General features: G+C 53.4%; 1 protein-coding gene across 1 annotated transcript in view; it reads right to left on the reverse strand.

Annotated features, from left to right (window-relative positions):
- Positions 1 to 26,077, reverse strand: part of LOC133276734 (uncharacterized) — a 49,229-nt gene that overhangs the window by 8,410 nt on the left and 14,742 nt on the right. The window contains exons 3-6 of the mRNA XM_061467872.1: positions 13,991 to 14,626; positions 13,608 to 13,880; positions 420 to 1,055; positions 37 to 309 (exon numbers count right to left, since the gene is read on the reverse strand). Of these exons, the coding sequence (XP_061323856.1) occupies positions 37 to 309; positions 420 to 1,055; positions 13,608 to 13,880; positions 13,991 to 14,626 (1,818 nt within the window). The remainder of the gene's footprint in view (positions 1 to 36; positions 310 to 419; positions 1,056 to 13,607; positions 13,881 to 13,990; positions 14,627 to 26,077) is intronic.

Here is a 26,077-nt window from a genome sequence, read left to right on the forward strand (position 1 = left end):
CAGGTGCTGCAGGCGTCAGTGCTGCCATTGACACACTCAGGATTTGGGTCATGTCCTGATACTCCACCAGCTGTTGGCTGGTTCCCTCTCCTGTTGCGTCCATGCCCATGCTGGTGGGGCAGCTGGATCCCTCCTGGGGATCTGCATGGGTGTCCTGGAAGTGGTCTGGGACTGAGAGGTTGACCCAGAGGTTGCGTATGGTGATCTCTTCCACTTCAGAAAGCTCTTTGTCCATGGCCTCTTCCCATTCCTCTTCTTCCTTTCCGTCCAACTCCTCATCGTCAGCTTCCTCGCCCAAGGTCCCTGGCGCTTCCTGTAAACACACAACAGGGATGCAGAAAATGAGTTGAGGGAGCAGTGGCTGGCCACAGGCAGAGGAAGGCTCATCCCGCTGTCCTGTCCCATCCTGTCCTTGGCACTCACCTGCCTGTGACTGGGCATCCGTCCCCGCCGCAAGGCGAAACGAGGCCTCTGGCCCTCCTGCTGCTGGAGCTCCCTTTCCACAGAGCTGCCCAGCAGCCAAGGCAGGCTGGCTCTCCTTTGCATGTCGAGCCTGTGACTGGTGTGGGCCATGCTGCTCCTCTCCGGCTCCTCCAGAGGCTCTGGCATAGGGAGCAGCAGGAATCTCTCTGCCACAGGTAGCCCATGCGAGACTCCTGCTTGAATCTCCACAGTATCTCCGGTGCCAGCCATATGTGCCTCGCTCACCGGGTGCCCAGATTCACGATCAAAGGCAGAAGCTCCTGCTTCTCCTTCGTTGGCTGCTTCTGGGGCAGAGTGGCATGCTCCAGCCTCTGGCACAGGCATCTCAGGCCATGAAGCTGCCACTTCCTCTCTCTGTGTTTCTGGCAAGACAATGGCTGTTTCAGCCTCTCCTTGATGGTCTCCACACACAGGAGACTCAGTGTCCCCAGTCCACACAGATGCCATTAGTGCCATTGCCTCATCTGAGTTTTGGGACATGTCCCGATGTTCCGCCAGCTGCTGGCTGGCTCCCTGGACAACGGCCAGGCTCATGATCAGGACCTCTTCAGAGATGGTCCTGGCCGTTTCTTCTACAACCACCTCACAGGCATCAGGGCTGAGCAGGGCAGGTACCTGCCTCTGTGCCTGTGGTGCTGCCTCCTGCTCGACGCAGGCAGGAGAAACTGGTGCCGGTTCCACCTCCTCCTGTGCCACTGGAGTGAGACGTGCGCGGTGCTCCTCTTCCTCCGCAGATGCAGCTAATGTAGAAGCTGTCGACTCAGTGGCTGTGGGTCCGGCTGGGATAGGAGACGTGTTCTGCAGGTCTCCACCTGCCTCCCCTGTCACTTCAATGTCCATGCTGCTGGGGAAGTCAGACCCCTCCTGGATATCGGCCTGGGGGTCCTGGAAGAGCTCTGGGACCGAGGGGTTGACCCAGAGGTTGCGTATGATGATCTCTTCCACTTGGGACAGCACTTTATCAATGTCCTCTACCCACTCTTTCTCCTCTTTGTCCACTGCCGCATCCAGCATTTGGGTCATGCCCTGAGGTTCCAGCAGCTGCTGGCTGGTTTCCTGATCCACTGCCACAGCCTGGACCAGAGGCTCCCTTGTGCTGAGCAGGGCTGCTCCCTGTGGAACCAACTCACAGGCATCTGGGCTGAGCAGGACAGATGCCTGACTCTCTGCCTCTGGTGCTGCCTCCGGTGCTGCCTCCTCATCACCATTGTGAGAAGAATCTGTTTCCTCTGCCTCCTCCTCGATCATATTCCAGAACTGGGAGCTTGCACCGACACTGGGTGTGACACGCACTTTTGCATCTCTTACTATGATGCTGTCGGAGGCAGGTGCATTGCACTGTGCTTCTGCTGCCAGAGCTTGACTGTCAAAGCCACAAGAGGCTGCGGTCTCTGCCTCCTCCTCAACAGCATCTCTGAAATGGACCTTCCTGAGGATGCTCTTGGGTGTGACCTTCAGATCCATGTTGCTTTCTTTGTGGCTGTGCGGGGCAGGTGCCCGGCCCTGTGCTCGTCCTGCTGCAGCCTGCCTGCCGATGGCGGGAGAGGCTGGTGCCTCTATCACCTCGACACCAGCTCTGAAAGGAAGCTTCTTGACGCACCTGGATGGGAAATTCAGATCTGCGTCATTTTCTGCTGAGCTGTTCATGGCAGGTGCCTGGCGCTGGGCTTGTGCTGCAGCAGCCTGCCTGCTAAAGCCACGAGATGCTGGTGCTGGTGCCATGGGAACGAGAGGTGCCTGGTACTCCTCTTCCTCAGGAGCTCTGGCCAAGCGGCTCCTCCTGGCGTGTTGCAAAGCCTCGATGTTGCTGCGCAGGGCGGGCAGAGGCTTTGCAAGAACCTTCTTGTGCAGCCCCAGCAACTTGTCATTGAGGCTGCCCTCTCGCCCCGTCTTCCTGCTCTGGGAAGCAGCAGTGCTCGCACGGGTGTTAGGATCAGGAGCAGGCTGAGTGGCGGTGGCTTTGCTGCCGTTAGGTGCCCTGACAGTGTATCTTCTTGTCATTGCAGCCCTGCTGTATGCTGGGTCCTGGCATGCCACTGCCTGCTGGTAGGGTCCCCGGCTCTCAGCGCTGTTGTTGCGCAGGACCGCGCTCACATTTCTTGTGCCCTGCGCTGTGGCACAGGCTGTGGGCCTGTGTGGGGCAGGCTGCCAGCTCCGTGGCCTCGCAACTGTGCTGCCATGTGCGGGGATGTGGTGCTGCTGGGCAGCGGTTGTGCAAAGCTGCTTTTGGCTGTTGCTTGTCCTGCCGATGGCCATGTCAGTGAATCTGGCTGCAGGGGCAGAGGGTGCCCATGTCGGGCGAGGCAGCCTGCTGGCTTCTCTCACTGGCCGAGGTGGCGGCCGAGGTGTCCTTTCCACCACCACTGGCCGAGGAAGTGTCTGCTCCTCTGTCCTCATGCTGCGGGGCAGCACCGCTCTGCACCTCACGCTGCCCACCTGCAAGAGAAGTCGAGGAGAGAGGCTCTGTGATAGTGTCTCTTGCGCCCGTATCCCAGCTGTTGGGAGCTCATGCAGTTGGGCTCCCCTGCCAGCCCCACGGCAAGGCTCAGGCCCACAGGTGGCTGCTGCCTGCTCCCAGAGCTGGCTGGGGAAAGGGCTGGCCACCCGCCGGCCATGGCCCCAGCCCACAGCAGCCCCGGCATGCCCGTGGTTGGGAAGGTGTTTGGCCCTGTCTCCCTCGGGGTCCCTACCTGTTCCTGCTGGGTCTCGATGGGCTGATACCTTCGTTGGTAGGGCAGCTGTGGTACCGTGATCCCACGCCGCCCTTCCTCAGGCTGTGGCCTGTGGCCCACCTGCGGGCAGGAGGAGGAGGAAGAGGTGTGTGATGGAGGCGGCTGCCTTGGCACAGCAGCCCCCGCAGTGCCGGCAAGCCCGGCCCCGGCCCCGAGGCAGCTCCATGTGGCCCCGTCCCACCACCGGCCTCTCACTCCTGCCCCAGCCCTCACCTGGCGCCTCCTTTGCACTCCTGGCCTGCCCTCGGCAGGCTGGGAGCGGGCGTTCGATCCCTTGTCCACTGGCATCTTCTGTGTCCTCGGATGCAGACTTGCTGTGGATTCACAGGGCAACTGCCACCTCTAGGGTGCGCCAGGGCCTTAAATACCCCACATAAGAGTTGTAACAATGCCCCCGTGGTTTCCACGGAGACGCCGATGCCCTCACCAGTTCCAAAGGGTCCCAGCTCCTCATGGGCAACTCCACAGCAACCACTGAAGCTTTGTGACAGCGGCAGCATCGTGCCCATGGCCACTGGGCAGTCAGGGATGCACTTTTCTCCTCCCTGTTTTTTTCCTTGACAAGAAGAAAAGGGAACGGAGAAAAGAAAGACCGGTAAAAGAAGGAAAAAAACAACAAAAATAATGAAATCATTCTTGTGAGACCTCACCTGGAGTACTGTGTGCAGTTCTGGTTTACTCAACATAAAAAGAACATGAAACCAACACCCCCAAGTCCTTCTCCGCAGGGCTGCTCTGAATCTCTTCTCTGCCCAACCTGTAGCTGTGCCTGGGATTGGTCTGACCCAGCTGTAGGACCTTGCACTTGGCATGCTTAAACTTCATGAGGTTGGCATCAGCCCACCTCACAAGCATGTCGAGGTCCCTCTGCATGGCATTCCTTCCCTCCAGCCTCCATTTTTAACACCTACCCACACACCAAGGATCTTTGCTTTGAGGCTTTTTCTCATGTTAGAAACCATCCCTCCCTCACCTCGTGTTTCCTGAGGAGTACCTGTCAAATTTACCACTACTAGCTACTTGGTTTCAACAAATGCCATCCATAGCTGTACAGCAATGGAACAGTTTGTTAAGTAGCCTGTGCTCCCTTTTCTGGCATCCTTGGTTTTGTCTTACCTAAAAGGGATCTACTTGCTGCCTGAATTAAGACTGAACAGCAGAGGTCCAACCTACTTTGATGTTAAATACAACCTGACACACACGAAACCTGATCTACATAAACATCTGAAGAAAATCTTTCTTATCATGCTTCTAATTTAGCCCCAGACAAAAAGACACCCTTCTACCTCATCACTTCTTGGCCTATGTTTTCACTTCGTCTCAGCCATTCCCACTTTAGCTGGGCAAACACAAGTGTCTCTTTCATTGCACAGGGCTGTGATGGCCACAGATCAAGCAGCAGCTCTCACTTGGCACTCATGGAAAAAGTATTAAAAGCTTCAGTGATATGTATCTCACTCCAGTTAGCAGCAAGTCAGAGGGAAGAACATAATACTAAAGCATAAACACCCCATTCTGGATCTCCTTAAAAAGCTACCTCCCAAATCTGTCAGGAAGAGGTACAAAACTTCTTTCACACTGAAAGCTATCAGAAATTAGAATCACAGCATCACAGAATGGCTTGGCTTTGAAAGGACCTTAAGCTCATCCAGTTCCAACCCCTTGCCAAAGGCAGGGACACCTCACACTAGACATGTCTCTCAAGGCTCTGTGCAACCTGGCCTTGAACACTGCCAAGGATGGAACATTCACCACTTCTCTGGCCTCATCACCCTCACAGTAAAGAACTTCTTCCTTATATTAGCCTTGGGAATATTCATTCTGGCTGGGAAGAAATGATAACACTTACCTGGTTCAGCAAGTAAAGGATTTTGGTAAGGATGTGCAGACATCTTCGTGGATTTATAGGGGTCTCGTTAAAGATACGAGCCTACAGACACAGCATAAAGAGAGTATTACAGTGTAACTCAACAATCATCATTTCTCTTTCATCATAAAAAGTAAAGCCGTTTGTTTTCAACCAAGTAGCTTTTCATTCTAAAAATGTGTCCCAGAGAACATATTCTTGGTGAGAACATCCTAAGAAAGCTAGATTAAACTTTGGATTTAGCCCAGTGTAAATTCCTTCTCTGATCTCTTTTGCAGAGTGTAAGAACTCAGAAGAGTTTTTATTCATTAATTTTTGTTCACTATAAACTGGCACCTCAGGTGTTTAGAGATTTGACTGAGGAATGTTGAACATGGAACTGTGTTGGAACTACAGAGTGCTTGGGACCTTTCTCATATCCATGTGTTGGAAGGGCGGGAGGGGTGGTTGATGTAAATGTGTTATTTGCTTTCCAAGAGTTAAAGTGTCAGTGCTCTTTGGATATTTGCTTTACAATAGCAAATAGATCAGAGGAAGTTGGGTTTAAAGCTTTTAAGTGATAACTGTGAGGCTTCTGCATTCAGATGTTTCACTTCTATCATGATTAACGTGGATTTTTGGTTTTAGTCTTATCTTACAAGATAGAGATATGTTTATTCTCCTGATTTGTTTGATAACTGACAGTAAGGCTATTCCCCAGTTATCAAACACAATTTAACTTGTGTGCTTTGTACACCACTGCTTTATCTTTGTATAGAAGTGGGGAAGAGGGTGTTCTATTTAAAAGCTTGCTCAAAATTTAAAGTTGAATATTTGAACTTTTATTTAACTTCAAAACTTGTAGGAAGTGTTTATTTATGCTTGCCATTGGAACAGGCTGCCCAGGGAGGTTGTGGAGTCTCCATCTTTGGAGACATTCAAAACCCGCCTGGACACATTCCTGTGTAACATTATGTAGGTGTTCCCGCTCCGGAAGCGGGACTGGACGAGATGATCTTTTGAGGTCTCTTCCAATCTCTAGCATACTGTGTGTAAACTAGAACTAATTGCAACAGATAGGTAGCCGCTTAGATTGAAGTCAGTTGTTTTACGTTAATTAAATATAGAGGTCCGTGAATTACACAAACATGCTCTAACCAACATACAGGCAGAGACGAGCAGTGGGGGGGGAAACGAGTTATTATTTATTGGCCCAAGAAAGCAGCCACAACAAGTGCAGGCTGCAGCATGACATCCTCAGCACAGCTCCCTTGGGCCTGGCGCTGGCAGCAGGGCGCTACTCCTCCACACGTGGGGTGAGGCATGAGCAAGTGAAAGCCTTGCGCAGAGCCCTCAGCACTCTCCTGAAGCGGGAGAGTCGTCGCCGTGGGGCCGCTCCTTGGTCTGGAAGAGTGGCAATGCCTGTGGAGGAAGAAGAGCTGTAGGCAAGGGACTTCCTTTGGCAACCCGTTCCAGTGCCTCACCACCCTTACAGTAAAGAACTTCTCCTTAACAGCATCCTCATTGGCCTCCTTCAGATACTGGAAGGTCTGCTAGGAGGTCTCCACGCAGCCTTCGGCCCATGGAGGGGAGGCTGGGACACACCCGAACTCACGCAAACACTGCTGCCGGTCTGGCCTGGGTGCCACCCAACTCGGGCAAGTACCTGGCTGGTTCTCGCTGTCCTGAACTACAGCAGGCGACGTTGACGGTGACTCCACATCCAAGCTTTGTGCCACGTCTGGCTCTTTCACCTGCTGCTGCCTTGTTCCCTGGATGACAGTCACAGCCTTGCCCAGGTGTTTCCTCACAAAGCGTCTGAGCCTACCCTGCAGGGTAGCAAGAGCACAGGCAGGGGATGGGGGCAATGTCAGTGGGATGACACAGGCAGCACCAGAAATAGCCCTGTCACAAAACCTGGGAGCTGCCGTCCAAGGCCTTGGGATCCCCGGTGCCAACCACACGCGCCTCACTCACCTGGCGCCGAGAGTCCCGACACAAGGGAGAAGCTGCTGCATCTCCACTATCATCTGCTCCTGGAGGAATGTGGGATGTTCCAGGCTCTGTTGCAGGGATCTCAGTCAAGAAAGCAGCCACTTCATCCTCAGGCACTGTTGGGGAGGCAGCGGCTGCACTGGCCTCTCCCTGAGGCTCCGAAGCCACAGCAGACTCAACGTGCTCAGGTGCTGCAGGCGTCAGTGCTGCCATTGACACACCCAGGATTTGGGTCATGTCCTGATACTCCACCAGCTGCTGGCTAGCTCCCTGGACAACGGCCAGGCTCATGATCAGGACCTCTTCAGTGACGGTCCTTGCCATTTCTTCTACAACCACCTCACAGGCATCAGGGCTGAGCAGGGCAGGTACCTGCCTCTGTGCCTGTGGTGCTGCCTCCTGCTCGACGCAGGCAGGAGAAACTGGTGCCGGTTCCACCTCCTCCTGTGCCACTGGAGTGAGACGTGCGCGGTGCTCCTCTTCCTCCGCAGATGCAGCTAATGTAGAAGCTGTCGACTCAGTGGCTGTGGGTCCGGCTGGGATAGGAGACGTGTTCTGCAGGTCTCCACCTGCCTCCCCTGTCACTTCAATGTCCATGCTGCTGGGGAAGTCAGACCCCTCCTGGATATCGGCCTGGGGGTCCTGGAAGAGCTCTGGGACCGAGGGGTTGACCCAGAGGTTGCGTATGATGATCTCTTCCACTTGGGACAGCACTTTATCAATGTCCTCTACCCACTCTTTCTCCTCTTTGTCCACTGCCGCATCCAGCATTTGGGTCATGCCCTGAGGTTCCAGCAGCTGCTGGCTGGTTTCCTGATCCACTGCCACAGCCTGGACCAGAGGCTCCCTTGTGCTGAGCAGGGCTGCTCCCTGTGGAACCAACTCACAGGCATCTGGGCTGAGCAGGACAGATGCCTGACTCTCTGCCTCTGGTGCTGCCTCCGGTGCTGCCTCCTCATCACCATTGTGAGAAGAATCTGTTTCCTCTGCCTCCTCCTCGATCATATTCCAGAACTGGGAGCTTGCACCGACACTGGGTGTGACACGCACTTTTGCATCTCTTACTATGATGCTGTCGGAGGCAGGTGCATTGCACTGTGCTTCTGCTGCCAGAGCTTGACTGTCAAAGCCACAAGAGGCTGCGGTCTCTGCCTCCTCCTCAACAGCATCTCTGAAATGGACCTTCCTGAGGATGCTCTTGGGTGTGACCTTCAGATCCATGTTGCTTTCTTTGTGGCTGTGCGGGGCAGGTGCCCGGCCCTGTGCTCGTCCTGCTGCAGCCTGCCTGCCGATGGCGGGAGAGGCTGGTGCCTCTATCACCTCGACACCAGCTCTGAAAGGAAGCTTCTTGACGCACCTGGATGGGAAATTCAGATCTGCGTCATTTTCTGCTGAGCTGTTCATGGCAGGTGCCTGGCGCTGGGCTTGTGCTGCAGCAGCCTGCCTGCTAAAGCCACGAGATGCTGGTGCTGGTGCCATGGGAACGAGAGGTGCCTGGTACTCCTCTTCCTCAGGAGCTCTGGCCAAGCGGCTCCTCCTGGCGTGTTGCAAAGCCTCGATGTTGCTGCGCAGGGCGGGCAGAGGCTTTGCAAGAACCTTCTTGTGCAGCCCCAGCAACTTGTCATTGAGGCTGCCCTCTCGCCCCGTCTTCCTGCTCTGGGAAGCAGCAGTGCTCGCACGGGTGTTAGGATGAGGAGCAGGCTGAGTGGCGGTGGCTTTGCTGCCGTTAGGTGCCCTGACAGTGTATCTTCTTGTCATTGCAGCCCTGCTGTATGCTGGGTCCTGGCATGCCACTGCCTGCTGGTAGGGTCCCCGGCTCTCAGCGCTGTTGTTGCGCAGGACCGCGCTCACATTTCTTGTGCCCTGCGCTGTGGCACAGGCTGTGGGCCTGTGTGGGGCAGGCTGCCAGCTCCGTGGCCTCGCAACTGTGCTGCCATGTGCGGGGATGTGGTGCTGCTGGGCAGCGGTTGTGCAAAGCTGCTTTTGGCTGTTGCTTGTCCTGCCGATGGCCATGTCAGTGAATCTGGCTGCAGGGGCAGAGGGTGCCCATGTCGGGCGAGGCAGCCTGCTGGCTTCTCTCACTGGCCGAGGTGGCGGCCGAGGTGTCCTTTCCACCACCACTGGCCGAGGAAGTGTCTGCTCCTCTGTCCTCATGCTGCGGGGCAGCACCGCTCTGCACCTCACGCTGCCCACCTGCAAGAGAAGTCGAGGAGAGAGGCTCTGTGATAGTGTCTCTTGCGCCCGTATCCCAGCTGTTGGGAGCTCATGCAGTTGGGCTCCCCTGCCAGCCCCACGGCAAGGCTCAGGCCCACAGGTGGCTGCTGCCTGCTCCCAGAGCTGGCTGGGGAAAGGGCTGGCCACCCGCCGGCCATGGCCCCAGCCCACAGCAGCCCCGGCATGCCCGTGGTTGGGAAGGTGTTTGGCCCTGTCTCCCTCGGGGTCCCTACCTGTTCCTGCTGGGTCTCGATGGGCTGATACCTTCGTTGGTAGGGCAGCTGTGGTACCGTGATCCCACGCCGCCCTTCCTCAGGCTGTGGCCTGTGGCCCACCTGCGGGCAGGAGGAGGAGGAAGAGGTGTGTGATGGAGGCGGCTGCCTTGGCACAGCAGCCCCCGCAGTGCCGGCAAGCCCGGCCCCGGCCCCGAGGCAGCTCCATGTGGCCCCGTCCCACCACCGGCCTCTCACTCCTGCCCCAGCCCTCACCTGGCGCCTCCTTTGCACTCCTGGCCTGCCCTCGGCAGGCTGGGAGCGGGCGTTCGATCCCTTGTCCACTGGCATCTTCTGTGTCCTCGGATGCAGACTTGCTGTGGATTCACAGGGCAACTGCCACCTCTAGGGTGCGCCAGGGCCTTAAATACCCCACATAAGAGTCGTAACAATGCCCCCGTGGTTTCCACGGAGACGCCGATGCCCTCACCAGTTCCAAAGGGTCCCAGCTCCTCATGGGCAACTCCACAGCAACCACTGAAGCTTTGTGACAGCGGCAGCATCGTGCCCATGGCCACTGGGCAGTCAGGGATGCACTTTTCTCCTCCCTGTTTTTTTCCTTGACAAGAAGAAAAGGGAACGGAGAAAAGAAAGACCGGTAAAAGAAGGAAAAAAACAACAAAAATAATGAAATCATTCTTGTGAGACCTCACCTGGAGTACTGTGTGCAGTTCTGGTTTACTCAACATAAAAAGAACATGAAACCAACACCCCCAAGTCCTTCTCCGCAGGGCTGCTCTGAATCTCTTCTCTGCCCAACCTGTAGCTGTGCCTGGGATTGGTCTGACCCAGCTGTAGGACCTTGCACTTGGCATGCTTAAACTTCATGAGGTTGGCATCAGCCCACCTCACAAGCATGTCGAGGTCCCTCTGCATGGCATTCCTTCCCTCCAGCCTCCATTTTTAACACCTACCCACACACCAAGGATCTTTGCTTTGAGGCTTTTTCTCATGTTAGAAACCATCCCTCCCTCACCTCGTGTTTCCTGAGGAGTACCTGTCAAATTTACCACTACTAGCTACTTGGTTTCAACAAATGCCATCCATAGCTGTACAGCAATGGAACAGTTTGTTAAGTAGCCTGTGCTCCCTTTTCTGGCATCCTTGGTTTTGTCTTACCTAAAAGGGATCTACTTGCTGCCTGAATTAAGACTGAACAGCAGAGGTCCAACCTACTTTGATGTTAAATACAACCTGACACACACGAAACCTGATCTACATAAACATCTGAAGAAAATCTTTCTTATCATGCTTCTAATTTAGCCCCAGACAAAAAGACACCCTTCTACCTCATCACTTCTTGGCCTATGTTTTCACTTCGTCTCAGCCATTCCCACTTTAGCTGGGCAAACACAAGTGTCTCTTTCATTGCACAGGGCTGTGATGGCCACAGATCAAGCAGCAGCTCTCACTTGGCACTCATGGAAAAAGTATTAAAAGCTTCAGTGATATGTATCTCACTCCAGTTAGCAGCAAGTCAGAGGGAAGAACATAATACTAAAGCATAAACACCCCATTCTGGATCTCCTTAAAAAGCTACCTCCCAAATCTGTCAGGAAGAGGTACAAAACTTCTTTCACACTGAAAGCTATCAGAAATTAGAATCACAGCATCACAGAATGGCTTGGCTTTGAAAGGACCTTAAGCTCATCCAGTTCCAACCCCTTGCCAAAGGCAGGGACACCTCACACTAGACATGTCTCTCAAGGCTCTGTGCAACCTGGCCTTGAACACTGCCAAGGATGGAACATTCACCACTTCTCTGGCCTCATCACCCTCACAGTAAAGAACTTCTTCCTTATATTAGCCTTGGGAATATTCATTCTGGCTGGGAAGAAATGATAGCACTTACCTGGTTCAGCAAGTAAAGGATTTTGGTAAGGATGTGCAGACATCTTCGTGGATTTATAGGGGTCTCGTTAAAGATACGAGCCTACAGACACAGCATAAAGAGAGTATTACAGTGTAACTCAACAATCATCATTTCTCTTTCATCATAAAAAGTAAAGCCGTTTGTTTTCAACCAAGTAGCTTTTCATTCTAAAAATGTGTCCCAGAGAACATATTCTTGGTGAGAACATCCTAAGAAAGCTAGATTAAACTTTGGATTTAGCCCAGTGTAAATTCCTTCTCTGATCTCTTTTGCAGAGTGTAAGAACTCAGAAGAGTTTTTATTCATTAATTTTTGTTCACTATAAACTGGCACCTCAGGTGTTTAGAGATTTGACTGAGGAATGTTGAACATGGAACTGTGTTGGAACTACAGAGTGCTTGGGACCTTTCTCATATCCATGTGTTGGAAGGGCGGGAGGGGTGGTTGATGTAAATGTGTTATTTGCTTTCCAAGAGTTAAAGTGTCAGTGCTCTTTGGATATTTGCTTTACAATAGCAAATAGATCAGAGGAAGTTGGGTTTAAAGCTTTTAAGTGATAACTGTGAGGCTTCTGCATTCAGATGTTTCACTTCTATCATGATTAACGTGGATTTTTGGTTTTAGTCTTATCTTACAAGATAGAGATATGTTTATTCTCCTGATTTGTTTGATAACTGACAGTAAGGCTATTCCCCAGTTATCAAACACAATTTAACTTGTGTGCTTTGTACACCACTGCTTTATCTTTGTATAGAAGTGGGGAAGAGGGTGTTCTATTTAAAAGCTTGCTCAAAATTTAAAGTTGAATATTTGAACTTTTATTTAACTTCAAAACTTGTAGGAAGTGTTTATTTATGCTTGCCATTGGAACAGGCTGCCCAGGGAGGTTGTGGAGTCTCCATCTTTGGAGACATTCAAAACCCGCCTGGACACATTCCTGTGTAACATTATGTAGGTGTTCCCGCTCCGGAAGCGGGACTGGACGAGATGATCTTTTGAGGTCTCTTCCAATCTCTAGCATACTGTGTGTAAACTAGAACTAATTGCAACAGATAGGTAGCCGCTTAGATTGAAGTCAGTTGTTTTACGTTAATTAAATATAGAGGTCCGTGAATTACACAAACATGCTCTAACCAACATACAGGCAGAGACGAGCAGTGGGGGGGGAAACGAGTTATTATTTATTGGCCCAAGAAAGCAGCCACAACAAGTGCAGGCTGCAGCATGACATCCTCAGCACAGCTGCCTTGGGCCTGGCGCTGGCAGCAGGGCGCTACTCCTCCACACGTGGGGTGAGGCATGAGCAAGTGAAAGCCTTGCGCAGAGCCCTCAGCACTCTCCTGAAGCGGGAGAGTCGTCGCCGTGGGGCCGCTCCTTGGTCTGGAAGAGTGGCAATGCCTGTGGAGGAAGAAGAGCTGTAGGCAAGGGACTTCCTTTGGCAACCCGTTCCAGTGCCTCACCACCCTTACAGTAAAGAACTTCTCCTTAACAGCATCCTCATTGGCCTCCTTCAGATACTGGAAGGTCTGCTAGGAGGTCTCCACGCAGCCTTCGGCCCATGGAGGGGAGGCTGGGACACACCCGAACTCACGCAAACACTGCTGCCGGTCTGGCCTGGGTGCCACCCAACTCGGGCAAGTACCTGGCTGGTTCTCGCTGTCCTGAACTACAGCAGGCGACGTTGACGGTGACTCCACATCCAAGCTTTGTGCCACGTCTGGCTCTTTCACCTGCTGCTGCCTTGTTCCCTGGATGACAGTCACAGCCTTGCCCAGGTGTTTCCTCACAAAGCGTCTGAGCCTACCCTGCAGGGTAGCAAGAGCACAGGCAGGGGATGGGGGCAATGTCAGTGGGATGACACAGGCAGCACCAGAAATAGCCCTGTCACAAAACCTGGGAGCTGCCGTCCAAGGCCTTGGGATCCCCGGTGCCAACCACACGCGCCTCACTCACCTGGCGCCGAGAGTCCCGACACAAGGGAGAAGCTGCTGCATCTCCACTATCATCTGCTCCTGGAGGAATGTGGGATGTTCCAGGCTCTGTTGCAGGGATCTCAGTCAAGAAAGCAGCCACTTCATCCTCAGGCACTGTTGGGGAGGCAGCGGCTGCACTGGCCTCTCCCTGAGGCTCCGAAGCCACAGCAGACTCAACGTGCTCAGGTGCTGCAGGCGTCAGTGCTGCCATTGACACACTCAGGATTTGGGTCATGTCCTGATACTCCACCAGCTGTTGGCTGGTTCCCTCTCCTGTTGCGTCCATGCCCATGCTGGTGGGGCAGCTGGATCCCTCCTGGGGATCTGCATGGGTGTCCTGGAAGTGGTCTGGGACTGAGAGGTTGACCCAGAGGTTGCGTATGGTGATCTCTTCCACTTCAGAAAGCTCTTTGTCCATGGCCTCTTCCCATTCCTCTTCTTCCTTTCCGTCCAACTCCTCATCGTCAGCTTCCTCGCCCAAGGTCCCTGGCGCTTCCTGTAAACACACAACAGGGATGCAGAAAATGAGTTGAGGGAGCAGTGGCTGGCCACAGGCAGAGGAAGGCTCATCCCGCTGTCCTGTCCCATCCTGTCCTTGGCACTCACCTGCCTGTGACTGGGCATCCGTCCCCGCCGCAAGGCGAAACGAGGCCTCTGGCCCTCCTGCTGCTGGAGCTCCCTTTCCACAGAGCTGCCCAGCAGCCAAGGCAGGCTGGCTCTCCTTTGCATGTCGAGCCTGTGACTGGTGTGGGCCATGCTGCTCCTCTCCGGCTCCTCCAGAGGCTCTGGCATAGGGAGCAGCAGGAATCTCTCTGCCACAGGTAGCCCATGCGAGACTCCTGCTTGAATCTCCACAGTATCTCCGGTGCCAGCCATATGTGCCTCGCTCACCGGGTGCCCAGATTCACGATCAAAGGCAGAAGCTCCTGCTTCTCCTTCGTTGGCTGCTTCTGGGGCAGAGTGGCATGCTCCAGCCTCTGGCACAGGCATCTCAGGCCATGAAGCTGCCACTTCCTCTCTCTGTGTTTCTGGCAAGACAATGGCTGTTTCAGCCTCTCCTTGATGGTCTCCACACACAGGAGACTCAGTGTCCCCAGTCCACACAGATGCCATTAGTGCCATTGCCTCATCTGAGTTTTGGGACATGTCCCGATGTTCCGCCAGCTGCTGGCTGGCTCCCTGGACAACGGCCAGGCTCATGATCAGGACCTCTTCAGAGATGGTCCTGGCCGTTTCTTCTACAACCACCTCACAGGCATCAGGGCTGAGCAGGGCAGGTACCTGCCTCTGTGCCTGTGGTGCTGCCTCCTGCTCGACGCAGGCAGGAGAAACTGGTGCCGGTTCCACCTCCTCCTGTGCCACTGGAGTGAGACGTGCGCGGTGCTCCTCTTCCTCCGCAGATGCAGCTAATGTAGAAGCTGTCGACTCAGTGGCTGTGGGTCCGGCTGGGATAGGAGACGTGTTCTGCAGGTCTCCACCTGCCTCCCCTGTCACTTCAATGTCCATGCTGCTGGGGAAGTCAGACCCCTCCTGGATATCGGCCTGGGGGTCCTGGAAGAGCTCTGGGACCGAGGGGTTGACCCAGAGGTTGCGTATGATGATCTCTTCCACTTGGGACAGCACTTTATCAATGTCCTCTACCCACTCTTTCTCCTCTTTGTCCACTGCCGCATCCAGCATTTGGGTCATGCCCTGAGGTTCCAGCAGCTGCTGGCTGGTTTCCTGATCCACTGCCACAGCCTGGACCAGAGGCTCCCTTGTGCTGAGCAGGGCTGCTCCCTGTGGAACCAACTCACAGGCATCTGGGCTGAGCAGGACAGATGCCTGACTCTCTGCCTCTGGTGCTGCCTCCGGTGCTGCCTCCTCATCACCATTGTGAGAAGAATCTGTTTCCTCTGCCTCCTCCTCGATCATATTCCAGAACTGGGAGCTTGCACCGACACTGGGTGTGACACGCACTTTTGCATCTCTTACTATGATGCTGTCGGAGGCAGGTGCATTGCACTGTGCTTCTGCTGCCAGAGCTTGACTGTCAAAGCCACAAGAGGCTGCGGTCTCTGCCTCCTCCTCAACAGCATCTCTGAAATGGACCTTCCTGAGGATGCTCTTGGGTGTGACCTTCATATCCATGTTGCTTTCTTTGTGGCTGTGCGGGGCAGGTGCCCGGCCCTGTGCTCGTCCTGCTGCAGCCTGCCTGCCGATGGCGGGAGAGGCTGGTGCCTCTATCACCTCGACACCAGCTCTGAAAGGAAGCTTCTTGACGCACCTGGATGGGAAATTCAGATCTGCGTCATTTTCTGCTGAGCTGTTCATGGCAGGTGCCTGGCGCTGGGCTTGTGCTGCAGCAGCCTGCCTGCTAAAGCCACGAGATGCTGGTGCTGGTGCCATGGGAACGAGAGGTGCCTGGTACTCCTCTTCCTCAGGAGCTCTGGCCAAGCGGCTCCTCCTGGCGTGTTGCAAAGCCTCGATGTTGCTGCGCAGGGCGGGCAGAGGCTTTGCAAGAACCTTCTTGTGCAGCCCCAGCAACTTGTCATTGAGGCTGCCCTCTCGCCCCGTCTTCCTGCTCTGGGAAGCAGCAGTGCTCGCACGGGTGTTAGGATCAGGAGCAGGCTGAGTGGCGGTGGCTTTGCTGCCGTTAGGTGCCCTGACAGTGTATCTTCTTGTCATTGCAGCCCTGCTGTATGCTGGGTCCTGGCATGCCACTGCCTGCTGGTAGGGTCCCCGGCTCTCAGCGCTGTTGTTGCGCAGGACCGCGCTCACATTTCTTGTGCCCTGCGCTGTGGCACAGGCTGTGGGCCTGTGTGGGGCAGGCTGCCAGCTCCGTGGCCTCGCAACTGTGCTGCCATGTGCGGGGATGTGGTGCTGCTGGGCAGCGGTTGTGCAAAGCTGCTTTTGGCTGTTGCTTGTCCTGCCGATGGCCATGTCAGTGAATCTGGCTGCAGGGGCAGAGGGTGCCCATGTCGGGCGAGGCAGCCTGCTGGCTTCTCTCACTGGCCGAGGTGGCGGCCGAGGTGTCCTTTCCACCACCACTGGCCGAGGAAGTGTCTGCTCCTCTGTCCTCATGCTGCGGGGCAGCACCGCTCTGCACCTCACGCTGCCCACCTGCAAGAGAAGTCGAGGAGAGAGGCTCTGTGATAGTGTCTCTTGCGCCCGTATCCCAGCTGTTGGGAGCTCATGCAGTTGGGCTCCCCTGCCAGCCCCACGGCAAGGCTCAGGCCCACAGGTGGCTGCTGCCTGCTCCCAGAGCTGGCTGGGGAAAGGGCTGGCCACCCGCCGGCCATGGCCCCAGCCCACAGCAGCCCCGGCATGCCCGTGGTTGGGAAGGTGTTTGGCCCTGTCTCCCTCGGGGTCCCTACCTGTTCCTGCTGGGTCTCGATGGGCTGATACCTTCGTTGGTAGGGCAGCTGTGGTACCGTGATCCCACGCCGCCCTTCCTCAGGCTGTGGCCTGTGGCCCACCTGCGGGCAGGAGGAGGAGGAAGAGGTGTGTGATGGAGGCGGCTGCCTTGGCACAGCAGCCCCCGCAGTGCCGGCAAGCCCGGCCCCGGCCCCGAGGCAGCTCCATGTGGCCCCGTCCCACCACCGGCCTCTCACTCCTGCCCCAGCCCTCACCTGGCGCCTCCTTTGCACTCCTGGCCTGCCCTCGGCAGGCTGGGAGCGGGCGTTCGATCCCTTGTCCACTGGCATCTTCTGTGTCCTCGGATGCAGACTTGCTGTGGATTCACAGGGCAACTGCCACCTCTAGGGTGCGCCAGGGCCTTAAATACCCCACATAAGAGTTGTAACAATGCCCCCGTGGTTTCCACGGAGACGCCGATGCCCTCACCAGTTCCAAAGGGTCCCAGCTCCTCATGGGCAACTCCACAGCAACCACTGAAGCTTTGTGACAGCGGCAGCATCGTGCCCATGGCCACTGGGCAGTCAGGGATGCACTTTTCTCCTCCCTGTTTTTTTCCTTGACAAGAAGAAAAGGGAACGGAGAAAAGAAAGACCGGTAAAAGAAGGAAAAAAACAACAAAAATAATGAAATCATTCTTGTGAGACCTCACCTGGAGTACTGTGTGCAGTTCTGGTTTACTCAACATAAAAAGAACATGAAACCAACACCCCCAAGTCCTTCTCCGCAGGGCTGCTCTGAATCTCTTCTCTGCCCAACCTGTAGCTGTGCCTGGGATTGGTCTGACCCAGCTGTAGGACCTTGCACTTGGCATGCTTAAACTTCATGAGGTTGGCATCAGCCCACCTCACAAGCATGTCGAGGTCCCTCTGCATGGCATTCCTTCCCTCCAGCCTCCATTTTTAACACCTACCCACACACCAAGGATCTTTGCTTTGAGGCTTTTTCTCATGTTAGAAACCATCCCTCCCTCACCTCGTGTTTCCTGAGGAGTACCTGTCAAATTTACCACTACTAGCTACTTGGTTTCAACAAATGCCATCCATAGCTGTACAGCAATGGAACAGTTTGTTAAGTAGCCTGTGCTCCCTTTTCTGGCATCCTTGGTTTTGTCTTACCTAAAAGGGATCTACTTGCTGCCTGAATTAAGACTGAACAGCAGAGGTCCAACCTACTTTGATGTTAAATACAACCTGACACACACGAAACCTGATCTACATAAACATCTGAAGAAAATCTTTCTTATCATGCTTCTAATTTAGCCCCAGACAAAAAGACACCCTTCTACCTCATCACTTCTTGGCCTATGTTTTCACTTCGTCTCAGCCATTCCCACTTTAGCTGGGCAAACACAAGTGTCTCTTTCATTGCACAGGGCTGTGATGGCCACAGATCAAGCAGCAGCTCTCACTTGGCACTCATGGAAAAAGTATTAAATGCTTCAGTGATATGTATCTCACTCCAGTTAGCAGCAAGTCAGAGGGAAGAACATAATACTAAAGCATAAACACCCCATTCTGGATCTCCTTAAAAAGCTACCTCCCAAATCTGTCAGGAAGAGGTACAAAACTTCTTTCACACTGAAAGCTATCAGAAATTAGAATCACAGCATCACAGAATGGCTTGGCTTTGAAAGGACCTTAAGCTCATCCAGTTCCAACCCCTTGCCAAAGGCAGGGACACCTCACACTAGACATGTCTCTCAAGGCTCTGTGCAACCTGGCCTTGAACACTGCCAAGGATGGAACATTCACCACTTCTCTGGCCTCATCACCCTCACAGTAAAGAACTTCTTCCTTATATTAGCCTTGGGAATATTCATTCTGGCTGGGAAGAAATGATAACACTTACCTGGTTCAGCAAGTAAAGGATTTTGGTAAGGATGTGCAGACATCTTCGTGGATTTATAGGGGTCTCGTTAAAGATACGAGCCTACAGACACAGCATAAAGAGAGTATTACAGTGTAACTCAACAATCATCATTTCTCTTTCATCATAAAAAGTAAAGCCGTTTGTTTTCAACCAAGTAGCTTTTCATTCTAAAAATGTGTCCCAGAGAACATATTCTTGGTGAGAACATCCTAAGAAAGCTAGATTAAACTTTGGATTTAGCCCAGTGTAAATTCCTTCTCTGATCTCTTTTGCAGAGTGTAAGAACTCAGAAGAGTTTTTATTCATTAATTTTTGTTCACTATAAACTGGCACCTCAGGTGTTTAGAGATTTGACTGAGGAATGTTGAACATGGAACTGTGTTGGAACTACAGAGTGCTTGGGACCTTTCTCATATCCATGTGTTGGAAGGGCGGGAGGGGTGGTTGATGTAAATGTGTTATTTGCTTTCCAAGAGTTAAAGTGTCAGTGCTCTTTGGATATTTGCTTTACAATAGCAAATAGATCAGAGGAAGTTGGGTTTAAAGCTTTTAAGTGATAACTGTGAGGCTTCTGCATTCAGATGTTTCACTTCTATCATGATTAACGTGGATTTTTGGTTTTAGTCTTATCTTACAAGATAGAGATATGTTTATTCTCCTGATTTGTTTGATAACTGACAGTAAGGCTATTCCCCAGTTATCAAACACAATTTAACTTGTGTGCTTTGTACACCACTGCTTTATCTTTGTATAGAAGTGGGGAAGAGGGTGTTCTATTTAAAAGCTTGCTCAAAATTTAAAGTTGAATATTTGAACTTTTATTTAACTTCAAAACTTGTAGGAAGTGTTTATTTATGCTTGCCATTGGAACAGGCTGCCCAGGGAGGTTGTGGAGTCTCCATCTTTGGAGACATTCAAAACCCGCCTGGACACATTCCTGTGTAACATTATGTAGGTGTTCCCGCTCCGGAAGCGGGACTGGACGAGATGATCTTTTGAGGTCTCTTCCAATCTCTAGCATACTGTGTGTAAACTAGAACTAATTGCAACAGATAGGTAGCCGCTTAGATTGAAGTCAGTTGTTTTACGTTAATTAAATATAGAGGTCCGTGAATTACACAAACATGCTCTAACCAACATACAGGCAGAGACGAGCAGTGGGGGGGGAAACGAGTTATTATTTATTGGCCCAAGAAAGCAGCCACAACAAGTGCAGGCTGCAGCATGACATCCTCAGCACAGCTCCCTTGGGCCTGGCGCTGGCAGCAGGGCGCTACTCCTCCACACGTGGGGTGAGGCATGAGCAAGTGAAAGCCTTGCGCAGAGCCCTCAGCACTCTCCTGAAGCGGGAGAGTCGTCGCCGTGGGGCCGCTCCTTGGTCTGGAAGAGTGGCAATGCCTGTGGAGGAAGAAGAGCTGTAGGCAAGGGACTTCCTTTGGCAACCCGTTCCAGTGCCTCACCACCCTTACAGTAAAGAACTTCTCCTTAACAGCATCCTCATTGGCCTCCTTCAGATACTGGAAGGTCTGCTAGGAGGTCTCCACGCAGCCTTCGGCCCATGGAGGGGAGGCTGGGACACACCCGAACTCACGCAAACACTGCTGCCGGTCTGGCCTGGGTGCCACCCAACTCGGGCAAGTACCTGGCTGGTTCTCGCTGTCCTGAACTACAGCAGGCGACGTTGACGGTGACTCCACATCCAAGCTTTGTGCCACGTCTGGCTCTTTCACCTGCTGCTGCCTTGTTCCCTGGATGACAGTCACAGCCTTGCCCAGGTGTTTCCTCACAAAGCGTCTGAGCCTACCCTGCAGGGTAGCAAGAGCACAGGCAGGGGATGGGGGCAATGTCAGTGGGATGACACAGGCAGCACCAGAAATAGCCCTGTCACAAAACCTGGGAGCTGCCGTCCAAGGCCTTGGGATCCCCGGTGCCAACCACACGCGCCTCACTCACCTGGCGCCGAGAGTCCCGACACAAGGGAGAAGCTGCTGCATCTCCACTATCATCTGCTCCTGGAGGAATGTGGGATGTTCCAGGCTCTGTTGCAGGGATCTCAGTCAAGAAAGCAGCCACTTCATCCTCAGGCACTGTTGGGGAGGCAGCGGCTGCACTGGCCTCTCCCTGAGGCTCCGAAGCCACAGCAGACTCAACGTGCTCAGGTGCTGCAGGCGTCAGTGCTGCCATTGACACACCCAGGATTTGGGTCATGTCCTGATACTCCACCAGCTGCTGGCTAGCTCCCTGGACAACGGCCAGGCTCATGATCAGGACCTCTTCAGTGACGGTCCTTGCCATTTCTTCTACAACCACCTCACAGGCATCAGGGCTGAGCAGGGCAGGTACCTGCCTCTGTGCCTGTGGTGCTGCCTCCTGCTCGACGCAGGCAGGAGAAACTGGTGCCGGTTCCACCTCCTCCTGTGCCACTGGAGTGAGACGTGCGCGGTGCTCCTCTTCCTCCGCAGATGCAGCTAATGTAGAAGCTGTCGACTCAGTGGCTGTGGGTCCGGCTGGGATAGGAGACGTGTTCTGCAGGTCTCCACCTGCCTCCCCTGTCACTTCAATGTCCATGCTGCTGGGGAAGTCAGACCCCTCCTGGATATCGGCCTGGGGGTCCTGGAAGAGCTCTGGGACCGAGGGGTTGACCCAGAGGTTGCGTATGATGATCTCTTCCACTTGGGACAGCACTTTATCAATGTCCTCTACCCACTCTTTCTCCTCTTTGTCCACTGCCGCATCCAGCATTTGGGTCATGCCCTGAGGTTCCAGCAGCTGCTGGCTGGTTTCCTGATCCACTGCCACAGCCTGGACCAGAGGCTCCCTTGTGCTGAGCAGGGCTGCTCCCTGTGGAACCAACTCACAGGCATCTGGGCTGAGCAGGACAGATGCCTGACTCTCTGCCTCTGGTGCTGCCTCCGGTGCTGCCTCCTCATCACCATTGTGAGAAGAATCTGTTTCCTCTGCCTCCTCCTCGATCATATTCCAGAACTGGGAGCTTGCACCGACACTGGGTGTGACACGCACTTTTGCATCTCTTACTATGATGCTGTCGGAGGCAGGTGCATTGCACTGTGCTTCTGCTGCCAGAGCTTGACTGTCAAAGCCACAAGAGGCTGCGGTCTCTGCCTCCTCCTCAACAGCATCTCTGAAATGGACCTTCCTGAGGATGCTCTTGGGTGTGACCTTCAGATCCATGTTGCTTTCTTTGTGGCTGTGCGGGGCAGGTGCCCGGCCCTGTGCTCGTCCTGCTGCAGCCTGCCTGCCGATGGCGGGAGAGGCTGGTGCCTCTATCACCTCGACACCAGCTCTGAAAGGAAGCTTCTTGACGCACCTGGATGGGAAATTCAGATCTGCGTCATTTTCTGCTGAGCTGTTCATGGCAGGTGCCTGGCGCTGGGCTTGTGCTGCAGCAGCCTGCCTGCTAAAGCCACGAGATGCTGGTGCTGGTGCCATGGGAACGAGAGGTGCCTGGTACTCCTCTTCCTCAGGAGCTCTGGCCAAGCGGCTCCTCCTGGCGTGTTGCAAAGCCTCGATGTTGCTGCGCAGGGCGGGCAGAGGCTTTGCAAGAACCTTCTTGTGCAGCCCCAGCAACTTGTCATTGAGGCTGCCCTCTCGCCCCGTCTTCCTGCTCTGGGAAGCAGCAGTGCTCGCACGGGTGTTAGGATGAGGAGCAGGCTGAGTGGCGGTGGCTTTGCTGCCGTTAGGTGCCCTGACAGTGTATCTTCTTGTCATTGCAGCCCTGCTGTATGCTGGGTCCTGGCATGCCACTGCCTGCTGGTAGGGTCCCCGGCTCTCAGCGCTGTTGTTGCGCAGGACCGCGCTCACATTTCTTGTGCCCTGCGCTGTGGCACAGGCTGTGGGCCTGTGTGGGGCAGGCTGCCAGCTCCGTGGCCTCGCAACAGTGCTGCCATGTGCGGGGATGTGGTGCTGCTGGGCAGCGGTTGTGCAAAGCTGCTTTTGGCTGTTGCTTGTCCTGCCGATGGCCATGTCAGTGAATCTGGCTGCAGGGGCAGAGGGTGCCCATGTCGGGCGAGGCAGCCTGCTGGCTTCTCTCACTGGCCGAGGTGGCGGCCGAGGTGTCCTTTCCACCACCACTGGCCGAGGAAGTGTCTGCTCCTCTGTCCTCATGCTGCGGGGCAGCACCGCTCTGCACCTCACGCTGCCCACCTGCAAGAGAAGTCGAGGAGAGAGGCTCTGTGATAGTGTCTCTTGCGCCCGTATCCCAGCTGTTGGGAGCTCATGCAGTTGGGCTCCCCTGCCAGCCCCACGGCAAGGCTCAGGCCCACAGGTGGCTGCTGCCTGCTCCCAGAGCTGGCTGGGGAAAGGGCTGGCCACCCGCCGGCCATGGCCCCAGCCCACAGCAGCCCCGGCATGCCCGTCGTTGGGAAGGTGTTTGGCCCTGTCTCCCTCGGGGTCCCTACCTGTTCCTGCTGGGTCTCGATGGGCTGATACCTTCGTTGGTAGGGCAGCTGTGGTACCGTGATCCCACGCCGCCCTTCCTCAGGCTGTGGCCTGTGGCCCACCTGCGGGCAGGAGGAGGAGGAAGAGGTGTGTGATGGAGGCGGCTGCCTTGGCACAGCAGCCCCCGCAGTGCCGGCAAGCCCGGCCCCGGCCCCGAGGCAGCTCCATGTGGCCCCGTCCCACCACCGGCCTCTCACTCCTGCCCCAGCCCTCACCTGGCGCCTCCTTTGCACTCCTGGCCTGCCCTCGGCAGGCTGGGAGCGGGCGTTCGATCCCTTGTCCACTGGCATCTTCTGTGTCCTCGGATGCAGACTTGCTGTGGATTCACAGGGCAACTGCCACCTCTAGGGTGCGCCAGGGCCTTAAATACCCCACATAAGAGTCGTAACAATGCCCCCGTGGTTTCCACGGAGACGCCGATGCCCTCACCAGTTCCAAAGGGTCCCAGCTCCTCATGGGCAACTCCACAGCAACCACTGAAGCTTTGTGACAGCGGCAGCATCGTGCCCATGGCCACTGGGCAGTCAGGGATGCACTTTTCTCCTCCCTGTTTTTTTCCTTGACAAGAAGAAAAGGGAACGGAGAAAAGAAAGACCGGTAAAAGAAGGAAAAAAACAACAAAAATAATGAAATCATTCTTGTGAGACCTCACCTGGAGTACTGTGTGCAGTTCTGGTTTACTCAACATAAAAAGAACATGAAACCAACACCCCCAAGTCCTTCTCCGCAGGGCTGCTCTGAATCTCTTCTCTGCCCAACCTGTAGCTGTGCCTGGGATTGGTCTGACCCAGCTGTAGGACCTTGCACTTGGCATGCTTAAACTTCATGAGGTTGGCATCAGCCCACCTCACAAGCATGTCGAGGTCCCTCTGCATGGCATTCCTTCCCTCCAGCCTCCATTTTTAACACCTACCCACACACCAAGGATCTTTGCTTTGAGGCTTTTTCTCATGTTAGAAACCATCCCTCCCTCACCTCGTGTTTCCTGAGGAGTACCTGTCAAATTTACCACTACTAGCTACTTGGTTTCAACAAATGCCATCCATAGCTGTACAGCAATGGAACAGTTTGTTAAGTAGCCTGTGCTCCCTTTTCTGGCATCCTTGGTTTTGTCTTACCTAAAAGGGATCTACTTGCTGCCTGAATTAAGACTGAACAGCAGAGGTCCAACCTACTTTGATGTTAAATACAACCTGACACACACGAAACCTGATCTACATAAACATCTGAAGAAAATCTTTCTTATCATGCTTCTAATTTAGCCCCAGACAAAAAGACACCCTTCTACCTCATCACTTCTTGGCCTATGTTTTCACTTCGTCTCAGCCATTCCCACTTTAGCTGGGCAAACACAAGTGTCTCTTTCATTGCACAGGGCTGTGATGGCCACAGATCAAGCAGCAGCTCTCACTTGGCACTCATGGAAAAAGTATTAAATGCTTCAGTGATATGTATCTCACTCCAGTTAGCAGCAAGTCAGAGGGAAGAACATAATACTAAAGCATAAACACCCCATTCTGGATCTCCTTAAAAAGCTACCTCCCAAATCTGTCAGGAAGAGGTACAAAACTTCTTTCACACTGAAAGCTATCAGAAATTAGAATCACAGCATCACAGAATGGCTTGGCTTTGAAAGGACCTTAAGCTCATCCAGTTCCAACCCCTTGCCAAAGGCAGGGACACCTCACACTAGACATGTCTCTCAAGGCTCTGTGCAACCTGGCCTTGAACACTGCCAAGGATGGAACATTCACCACTTCTCTGGCCTCATCACCCTCACAGTAAAGAACTTCTTCCTTATATTAGCCTTGGGAATATTCATTCTGGCTGGGAAGAAATGATAACACTTACCTGGTTCAGCAAGTAAAGGATTTTGGTAAGGATGTGCAGACATCTTCGTGGATTTATAGGGGTCTCGTTAAAGATACGAGCCTACAGACACAGCATAAAGAGAGTATTACAGTGTAACTCAACAATCATCATTTCTCTTTCATCATAAAAAGTAAAGCCGTTTGTTTTCAACCAAGTAGCTTTTCATTCTAAAAATGTGTCCCAGAGAACATATTCTTGGTGAGAACATCCTAAGAAAGCTAGATTAAACTTTGGATTTAGCCCAGTGTAAATTCCTTCTCTGATCTCTTTTGCAGAGTGTAAGAACTCAGAAGAGTTTTTATTCATTAATTTTTGTTCACTATAAACTGGCACCTCAGGTGTTTAGAGATTTGACTGAGGAATGTTGAACATGGAACTGTGTTGGAACTACAGAGTGCTTGGGACCTTTCTCATATCCATGTGTTGGAAGGGCGGGAGGGGTGGTTGATGTAAATGTGTTATTTGCTTTCCAAGAGTTAAAGTGTCAGTGCTCTTTGGATATTTGCTTTACAATAGCAAATAGATCAGAGGAAGTTGGGTTTAAAGCTTTTAAGTGATAACTGTGAGGCTTCTGCATTCAGATGTTTCACTTCTATCATGATTAACGTGGATTTTTGGTTTTAGTCTTATCTTACAAGATAGAGATATGTTTATTCTCCTGATTTGTTTGATAACTGACAGTAAGGCTATTCCCCAGTTATCAAACACAATTTAACTTGTGTGCTTTGTACACCACTGCTTTATCTTTGTATAGAAGTGGGGAAGAGGGTGTTCTATTTAAAAGCTTGCTCAAAATTTAAAGTTGAATATTTGAACTTTTATTTAACTTCAAAACTTGTAGGAAGTGTTTATTTATGCTTGCCATTGGAACAGGCTGCCCAGGGAGGTTGTGGAGTCTCCATCTTTGGAGACATTCAAAACCCGCCTGGACACATTCCTGTGTAACATTATGTAGGTGTTCCCGCTCCGGAAGCGGGACTGGACGAGATGATCTTTTGAGGTCTCTTCCAATCTCTAGCATACTGTGTGTAAACTAGAACTAATTGCAACAGATAGGTAGCCGCTTAGATTGAAGTCAGTTGTTTTACGTT

The sequence above is a fragment of the Pezoporus flaviventris genome, unplaced genomic scaffold (genome assembly GCF_033815535.1).
Source record: "Pezoporus flaviventris isolate CSIRO_AGI_PZ_B2104156 unplaced genomic scaffold, CSIRO_AGI_Pfla_v1 ptg000046l, whole genome shotgun sequence".
Lineage (NCBI taxonomy): Eukaryota > Metazoa > Chordata > Aves > Psittaciformes > Psittacidae > Pezoporus > Pezoporus flaviventris.